The sequence below is a fragment of the Prunus persica genome, chromosome G7, assembly GCF_000346465.2.
Source record: "Prunus persica cultivar Lovell chromosome G7, Prunus_persica_NCBIv2, whole genome shotgun sequence".
In the NCBI taxonomy this organism is placed as follows: Eukaryota; Viridiplantae; Streptophyta; class Magnoliopsida; order Rosales; family Rosaceae; genus Prunus; species Prunus persica.
The window spans coordinates 11,806,952-11,817,015 of NC_034015.1; the positions used below are offsets into that span (position 1 = coordinate 11,806,952).

At 35.7% G+C, this 10,064-nt stretch overlaps 1 protein-coding gene across 1 annotated transcript; it reads left to right on the plus strand.

Annotated features, from left to right (window-relative positions):
- LOC18771297 (zinc finger protein 8) lies at positions 1,629-3,743 on the plus strand. The gene has a single exon (XM_007204255.2). It carries the CDS (start codon positions 1,948-1,950, stop codon positions 2,965-2,967), a length of 1,020 nt encoding a protein of 339 aa, XP_007204317.2. The 5' UTR covers positions 1,629-1,947; the 3' UTR covers positions 2,968-3,743.

Consider the following 10,064-nt stretch of genomic DNA (forward strand, 5'->3'; position numbering starts at 1 on the left):
TGTGAACGGGTGGGTTACCTTGGCTTTGATCTCGCCAAGGTGGAGATTGTTACAGTTTAAATATAGGTGGTCCACTCTTAATTACACCGAGACCTCTTAAGTTAAAACCCTACACTTAGAGGTCCATCGGGCCTACTTCCACCCAAGGTATTGGACCTAGGTGGTTAAGGTGGGGACAATATTGGTGCATGATTTGGACATGTAGTGAACTCCTATTGGGCTCGTTGATACAAGAGGCTCTCTTCAGGTTGCCCTAGAGGATGTGGAGCGGTGGTCTTGTTCATTATTTATTTGTCTAATAATTCCCATGAACTCTTTAGGAGTTTGATGTGGTTTGTTTTTTGTTTAGAATATTTTATTTCCTTTTGGCTTTTGACTTTCAATACGAATTTGCCGTTTTCGTCGTTGCGCGTCAAATCTTTATTGCAAGTTTGAGTACATGTGATTATGGTTGCTGATTCGGAGATTTTAATTATTTTTTGGGTTGTGCATATTTTCTCCAGATCAATTCAACTTGTTGTTGCGTTTGGTCACTAAATCCATATTCGACACCTTAGTTGCTTTGTACTTGTTTTCGTTTATCTTATTAATAAAATATTATTGCTCTTTTATTTTATTGAAAAAAATTAACTTGAAAATGGTGTTCGATTAGTTCAATTATAGAATATAAGAACAAAAAACATTTGGAATCTGGATTCAGTTTAATTTTAATATCCTATTATAATTACCAGTTAATGAAGTAACATGTTTAATTGGCCCGTGAGCAATATCTGATGATTTATATTGTACCTTCTCAAACTTTAACTCTAGTACGTTCTCTAGCCTGGTTTTCTACAAATAGGCCCTACTCTATATTTTCTGTTTTTTCATTTATTAGCTTGATGATATATTTCAATAATTCACTGCTTTGGATTTGGACCTAACGTGCATCAATATATATATATAGTTATTTATTTATTTACAAAATATATAGGCCTATTTTATTTTTCCATTTATTAATATGCTCATGTTTTATTGCTTCTTCTATCTTACATGAATATACTATATTAAGCTTTGTTCTAACCAAAGAATTATATATATATATATATATATTGTTTTCATTTCTTTGGAACGTAATTAGTTAGATTAGAAAGTGTATGGCAAGAGAGTATGGTTATGGTTTCACAATTATATACTCTAAAGAAGAAGTTCCTAGTTCGAATCTCTCCCCAAAGTTGGTAATGGATTTAAAAGTAAATTAGGAAGTACTTAGTTATCAATCCTAGCTTTTATTCCCTACCATACACCCTAGTATGTACCTTGTCACTTTGAATGTCTTGATTAACCAATTAACTCATAAATTCATGAATTCCTTATGAGATTATTAATGCATCTAATTAAATTCATGCATCCATCATGTACTAAAATCTCCCCATAATCATTATACCTTTTAGAATTCATTAATTGTTAATTTATTAAACGTTAAGTATGTTAGTATTGTAGATAATGGAATGTCTTTAATTCTTGTCGATTTTTAAATTTTAATTTTACAAATGATGTGATATTTATAAAGTTCTTTTCATAAAACTCACCATAGATATGTATAGTTCTTGTTTTTTTTTTTTTTTTGCTATGATAGTTCTCGTATTCATGTCAGTCATATATGACATTTTATGATCAAGTGAAGATAAATACCAGTAAATCAGTGACAAATTGGGTGTGTACACAATTGATTGATTGATCGTTAAAATTGACATTTTTCTTATAAAAAAAATTAGATAACATAAGGATTTAGGGTAGGATATGAAATTATGAAAAAGTGTGGGGATGTAACAACAACTTTCCCTTTAGTTCCCCAATCAAATAAACCAAAAAAAACAAAAACAAGTGAAGGAAGCAAAGGTGCATGGTACTTTGAGGAGCCAAAGCCACTCTCAAACTTGTGGCCTTGTCAGGGTTCACTCTCAGATGGGTCAGCCCCAATTGTCCATCATCATTCAGACTCTCACCCCCCTCTTTTATAGGACCCACACCATCCCTCCTCACCCCCACATACATCACCCCCTCCCCTCCTCCTCCCTCTCATTTCTCCTCTCCCAATTTCTCCATTTCCTCCTCTTTTTTCACCACACCCAAAACTACACCTCTTTCTCTCTCCAAATTTTCATGGACAAGGTTGAGAAGGAGACTCAAGACTTCATGAACGTAGAGTCATTTTCTCAGCTCCCCTTCATCCGCCCGGCCCCTCCCGTCAACAAAGAGAAGGGCATCCGCCTCTTTGGCATAGAATTCGGCGCAGACACCCCCACGGAAGACTCCGAATCCCTCGACTACACCAATGCCTGCGAAGACGCCGCCGCGAAAGAGTACAACATCAACACCACCACCGCCACCAACAGCAACAACAAAAGCAACGAAAGCGGAGGCGAGAGCAGCCGGAGATTTGAATGCCACTACTGCTGCCGGAACTTCCCGACCTCCCAAGCCCTCGGGGGCCACCAAAACGCGCACAAGAGAGAGCGGCAGCACGCAAAACGCGAGCACCTCCAGTCGGCCATGGTGCATGCCGGCCACCACGGCCTATCTCACGACGCGCACCACCACGTGTACGGCTTAATGAACTACACAACTTCTAGGCTTGGGGCTTCACCTCACCATCACCATACTGCTTATCCATCTTGGAATAGTAGCCACTCTAGCTCCATTGCTGGTGCTCATCAACATACTAGGTTTTACGGAAACTCTGGTGGGACGTACGGCACGCAATCAGCCCCCATAAATGGGAGCCCTTTGGCCCTGTGGCGGATCCCTGCAGTTCAGGGTACTACTAACCCTAGTTTCAATCGTGACCGTTCGATGAATTTGTTCGCCGGCGGGGAGGAGATGAAGGCAGCAGGGGTCGGTGGGACGGGCGGTCAAGGACGGTACGTGTATGACTCGTCGATGGCGAGTGTGCAAGACCATGTGAGTTTGGATCTTCATCTGTAATAAGATTAAGGCTGCTATGATTTGGATAACTACTTTAATCAATTAATTAATTAGTACTACTTTAGAGGGAAAAAAAGAGAGAGAATTTGATGATGATGAGAGAGAAGGGAATTAATTAATTAATTGTTTTTAATATATAATCTCCTGGGATTAATGCAAATGAGGCCAATTTTAGGAAATATTCCTGCTCATAACTTCTTCAGTCACAATTTTTAGTATGGTTTCGGTATGTAAATGAGGAAATCATGTGTTTGGAGAAATCTTCATCAATGTAATTAAAAATAATCAGGAAGCAGTACTATTCTTGATTCTGAAAGCAAAACTTACTGTTTACAGGCAAGGAAATTGCTATTTTTGTGAAGCAAAATTTTCGTTTAGATTTCGTTCCATCAGCAAAGTTGGGTTCATTTCATTCAGAGCAATGTCTCTCTCTTCTTTGAGAGAGTATAGTTTAACTTTTGTCCACACGTGTGAGGAATATATGGCATCGGTTAGGAGGTGCATGGACTTTTGTAGATACACACGTGTGGCTATGTCGATGTATTTGTTTGGTTCTCTAGACAGGTGGGGTGATGAGAGAGGTGGAATTTGATTCAGTGTATCACACTGCTGCACACACACTCACACAGAAGAAAGATGATGATCAGGTGATAAGGTTTGATGATAGTGTTCTGTTTTCTGCTGCCTCAAAATATGCAGAAAGAAAATGATACATCCATGGAATTTTGCAGGTTGCATTGCTTCCTGCTACACTTTAATTTATGTATTTTTGCTTATATTCAGTGCAATTGATTTGAGAGAGAGACACACAGAAACAGAGAGGCACAGAGAGAGAGAGAGAGAGAGAGAGAGAGAGAGAGAGAGAGAGAGAGAGAGAGAGAGAGAGAGAGACATTTATCTTGTTTCTATTATGTGAATGATGTGAGCCCATCAAAGTTTAAATTATGTCTTGTTTCTACTTAATGATTGAGGCAGAAACCTCCTTATTCATGACACTAATGGCTGAGGAGACAGAAAGGCAACTAAATTTACTTTTTTGGACCTTATTTATTTCTACGCCACTATATTTACACTCTAGATTTGTCATTCTGCGCTCCAAATCGATATCTTATTATCCTAGATCAGGCACGAAAGAAATACATGTGGTACAACAATCCGGGAGTGTGAAATCCCGATCTTGATCATACTTGGTTGGTAATATAAGAAACAGATTTCAAACAGTTCTGATGGAAAAAATAAAAAGAAAGACAGAAGGCACTGAAAAATCAGAAGCACTTTAGGCTAGTGAAATACCAAGTTTATGAGGGTCTACAACTAGGGATCCAACATGGAGTCACTTCTATGTGCCTTATTAGAAGCACATTTATCATCATTCAAAGAGAGCAGTACCAAAACTTTCATGGCTTTAAAATGGCAAAGCCAACCCTCGGCAAAAGCATGTGCCCTCTTTGCTCTCTATGGAAGGCCTTGAAGCAAGGTATGATCAAGATGGTAGTTAGACTCCCTTCTTTATTTCCCCTTCTCTTTTGTACCTTTGCTTTAATTTTATGTTTTTGAGAGAGAGAGAGAGAGAGAGAGAGAGAGAGAGAGAGAGAATTGTGGTAGGTGGGTTAATTTGAGGTGTTGGCTGATATAGATGTGAAATGTAGAGAGTGGAAGAGGACAGAAGAGCATGCATTTTTCTCTTTCAACAATAATTCAGTTAGGACTGATGGAGTTTAATCAATCATCTATTATATTGCATGTGTGGGAACACTATATTGGTCAGAGGATTTTTTCTTTGGCTTGATAATGGATTTAGCTCAATGAATCCCAAACACAACTCACACAACTCTCATATCATCATCATTCAGATGCTATAAAATATTGTTCACTTTCGATGTCGGGATTTGTGTTTTGTCTCAATCTCTTGCCCCAAAAAAAAAAAAGAAAAAAAAAAGTATTCAACGGTTGTCTCTATTTGTTTGTTCCTACCACTATTTGCTTGCTTGTTTGTATGTATGTGTTTTTGTTAATTAACTTACAAAATCCAAGTAATTAAGGCTCTTAATTCATTTTCTCAAAGCTTTGCTTGTGGAACAAGCCAGGTTACTTACTTTTGCAATGTAATCATTAGTTAGTTAACATCATGACTATCACATTACACCACTTTTGTTGCACTAATTTACACTTCAAACAAGTTTTCCATTTCTGGGCAGCAATTTGATCTAAATATAGATTTGCAAAGCTCCAAAGCCAGTCATCCTCAGCAACCAGGAATTGGGAAAATGAGCTGTTCCCAAATTTCAAATTCCAAGTCAGTTTGGTGGAGATTTTGTCTTGAAACCCAGATTGAGAGACTCTCTCAATAACTTCCTATCTAATAATACCCCCTAATTCTATCCATTCCTGGTTTTTCTTTCAGGCAAGCATTGTACAAACTGCCAAAAGAAATACCAAAAGAAAATATTAGTTACTTTTTTTCTTTTTTTTTTTGAGTTAGGGGACATACACTCTTTGCCCCTTGAAGCTGGGCTTTGAATAATTTTGGTGTATAGTCCAAATTTAAACCTTGGAAATATAAACCTGTAAAGAAGAGGAAATAGCAACCTGGGGAGGCTATTTTAGTTCATCATGTGGGGTTGCAAGCATCAAAAGGGAAATAATAAGAATAAAGCATTAATGGAGTAACCCTTTTCATGTGTTTTAGAGCTTGTACTGTTCATATAGCATTAATATCTTTTGCCAAACAGTAACCAATTATGTACAGTTCAATGTTAGTATATTAATTTACCACAAAAAAAAATATAATAAAAAAACTTTCACATGTTTTCTAGCTCAGTGACTTCCATGTTTTTCAGTCTCATATGTTTTATCCGGAAAGATTTTAACGAGGCTCTCTTTTATCATGCTAGTTTCTTTCCATGTATTATTTCTTATGCGTTTAATGAAATATCATTTTTCTTAAATAAAAAAATACATCCTAACTTTTCTCTCTAAAATTATTATTTAATGAAATTATTTCTTCCTATAATAACCTTGAGCATATTCCTGTCTCATGTTAGGTGGAAGAATCTAAATTACGGATACTAGAAATGGTTAAGATGTTGACTTTGTGCATTAACATCGAAAGTAGGAATATATCAAAACATTTCTAACGGAAAGGTTTGAATGGTTAGAGGAATCGCTTGACATTATTTAGGATTCTTTTTATTTGATGCTTGTAAAAAAGGTCATGTATCATATTAACCACCCATATTTATTTTAATGTTCAATAAAATTTGGTTTTCTATAAAAACAAATAAACAAAATAACAATTTTTTTAGAAGGAAAGAAACAAGGGGAAATTTGAGACTATGCCATGTTGAATTGCAAAAAAGAAAAAAGAATGAAAAAAGCAAGTTGCTATCAAGTATGAATATAGCAAAAGGGTGCCTCGTTTTACATGAAGAAAAAGAAGGCACCCAAATAAGAAAAACAGTGGTGGCAGAGTTAACGTCAGTCCAACTATCAAAGGGGTCCACAAGTAAATGCAAAATCTAAGGGGGCATGTGATGAGGAGGAAGAAGAAGATGATAAAAGGTATAATAAAGACATTTCAGACTGAAAGAGAGTACAAAGAAACAAACAACCATTGCAATTAGGAAGAAGAAGGACCACTTCTTCTTCTTTCTTCTGCTTCTGCTTCTGCTTCTTTCTTCTGCTTCTGCTTCGCTCTCTCCTCTCCTTGTGTTTGTATTTTGTAGAAGAAAAATAAAATAAGAGAGAGAGAGTGATTCAGTGAGCAGTAGAATTTAAGAAACATCGGCCCACACCTCTATAAAGCTTGCGAACGAGGTAGACAGTTTATACACTGTTGTACCCTTCTCCTCATTTGAATAAATAAAAATAAAACCCTACTTGTCTTCATTGAATAAAATCAAATTCATCATAACTCAAGATGGATACCTTGCAGACGTCCACATTTTAGTGTCTTTCGTAGAGAAATGTTTCTTATTAGACTACGTTGACAACACAAGATGTTTATATGTGGATCATCAATGAATTTGATTCTTACTTGAATGTGTAGTTTATATTCACGTTATTTTCATATGTCAACATAAATTTGACAGGAGCACATTACTCAACATTACTTTGTTAAACCATCCATGAGAGAGGAGTCATATAATTATGGTTTACACGTACTACTTCGATGTTTTGAATATCATCATGGAAAAGGAGGACATATGTAGTCGTTTCTCTTGTTTGTACTCTCTAAAATACAAACGATATATTCTGAGAAGGCTCAAAAGTAAAAGTAACTCCTTTTTAACCATTTGAGTTAAAAGTCCATTCCAACTTATAATTATCTTAATTATAAGCATAGCATTCAGTTTTCATAATTTATTCAAAAGAGTAGAGCTAGAATGTGCATGTTAAGTCTTATTTTGTAGCTGAATAGCTAACTTAATATTAAAACTTTCATGGCATCTTGACTTGTGGACCAGTCGTCTCAAGTTCAAACCTCTATGACATTTTGATAGTGTGTGTCTGAGAGAAAGAAACTCTCTCCCCCTTTTAATTTAGACTATTGCTTATAATTTTTTTTATTTTTAAAATCATCACTATTAAGCCACAATTCGACATCACCCTCAAGAGGAAACAATAAACTAATAGCTGAGATTCTCATAACAATATACCTAGAACGAAAATTCAATAACTTTTCTATAGTCAATTTAGAAATACAATTAAAAACAAAATAATCATTTGTAAATTATGATTAGCGTATCCATAAACTTAGGTCATGGATAAAACCTTCATACATGTAACTATTTAGCCATGTTCAACTATCATAACTGAATTGAATTAATGACATGTTTACTAATCCGTAATTGGATTAGGAGGAATTGAAATGAAGAAAAATTGAATTGAGGAGAATTAGATTTCGGATTCCTATTAAAGTTGTTTGTTAAACTATATAGATTGAGGGGAGTTAGATTCCAGATTCCTATTGAAGAACCATATATAATTAGGGTAGATGTGGTACTAATTACTAAAATGTCCTCGTTGTTGGGTTAAAGTATATGGCAAATTTGTAATTTTTAAAATTGTACGAGGATATAATGGGTAAAAAAATATGAATTCCTAATGAGTTAGTTCTTCAGAATTAGAATACCATATCCCACCCAATAATTGAATTCTTCCAAAATCAAGAATTCAATTCCTACTTTTGTGTGAACCCTACTTACTTTTTAATTCATTGATGTTGAAGTAAACGTAAGAATCCTTTATAGGTGAAATTCAATTTCTGATAAAAATTCCAATTTATGATAGTAAACACACCATAAAAATGTGGAATTAAATTGCACAATGGAATTATGATTGAATTGACTTTAATCCCATTCATAATAACCATTCTACCTACCAAGGCTTTTGGATTTAACCCAAGAGGAGAATTCTACAGTCTACGGTCCCATGTGAACGGTGGTCATAGGGGTAGATTAGCATTTGCATTAAATGCCAAACAGGCTTGTTGAGCATGTGGTCGCATCCGTAGGTTCTGTTAGGTGTCAACTCTCTCTCTCTCTCTCTCTCTCTCTCTTCTTTTTCAAATTTTCCCACGAGGGAATTACATCATGCTAGCTAAGATCGCTACCAAGGTAACTCAGAGACCTGCTGTCTAAGTCATATTACCTTACCCAGTAGCGGAACCAGGATTATATGTGTGGAGGAGTCGAACCGTAATACAAGTATAGAAAAAAAAAAAAAAATCGATCTTACAAAAATAATATATATATATATATATATAAATGGACATTTTTTAGAACTTTGTACTTAATTTCATGTATCAAAACGAAAAAGTCTATTGATAAAATCTCATTTTCCTTTAAACTATTTATTTTCTATTCCCCTTTTTTTTTTTTTTGTCAAACTATTTTCTATTCCCTTGGCTCATCGGTTTGATTATTAGAGGATTACTACTTCCTTTTTTTATGTCAGTTGTGTAATGGGCCTACAAACAATTTACATATAATTATAAATGAAGTTATTTATGGATTGCAAATTGGGGGGCCATTAGAATGGTTATATGGTTCGCATTGTTAAATATATGAATTAAAACCCAAGCTTTACTGTGTTGAGAACAAATTGTGGAGGGGCCAGGGCCACCTCAGGCCCTAGAGTACTTCCGCCCCTGACCTTACCCTACCTGTAATAGTTACACAACTCCAGACATTCTCACAAAATCAATTCAAACAATACAATGTACATTCAAAAGAAGGATGTTACAGTCAGTCGTTCACATGTGTACGAATTCTTATACGTAAGTTCTTGCAATTGATACACTGAGCCTCAACAGTTAATGATCGCATGCGCGGGTCTCACCGTGACACAGCCCATGTGCATTCTAGTAGCTGGAACTATATTTGTAATGGTAAGTACACTTACTCAACATCTCCGATAACTTCCACGGTAAATAGTTTCGATTTTCAGTTTACTATTTTAACCATTAAAATATTATTCTTTTGATATTAGTTTTGCTGAAATAAAGGGTATTTTAGTGACATACGCTATAAACTTCGAAGAATTGACACTGGCAGCTCAGGGTTTTTTCTTGGTCTAATAATATCCCATCCAATATCCAACCAAAAGCAATCAACTGCTTTACATTTACTTTAGCAGTAAGTAATCTTTTCATCTTCACCTTTTTGAGGTCCCCATGGTTGGAGAAGTAACTATACCTCCAGGTTTGAACTGTACTGCTCTACGTTTATGATGCTTTCTGCTCAAAGCTGAAATTGTCTGTAAGGACAACATATGCCAATTCGTGGCTTGCATACTTCTGTACTTTATGATGCCTCAACTACTTCAAAGGTGGGCCTATGTTTGCTGCTACAAATAGGAACCTATAATGCCTCACCCACAAGCACAACTAGATTTGAACAAATTCCTCAGATTTCACTTGAGCAAAATCACAAGCTATAATATGGCTGAAGGTAGATCTGTGCGTCTCAGATTTACAGTTGCTTTCCTCACAGTATAAACACTAATTGTGGTCCTTGCTAATATATTATGACTTTGCCCCTTGAATTCCTGTATCACATTACGCTGTCATTGTCACAATCAATGGGTATGGCATA

Excerpts from the sequence above, each read along its gene's own strand:
- LOC18771297 (XM_007204255.2), top strand. The coding sequence starts at position 1,948 with ATGGGTCAGCCCCAATTGTCCATCATCATTCAGACTCTCACCCCCCTC.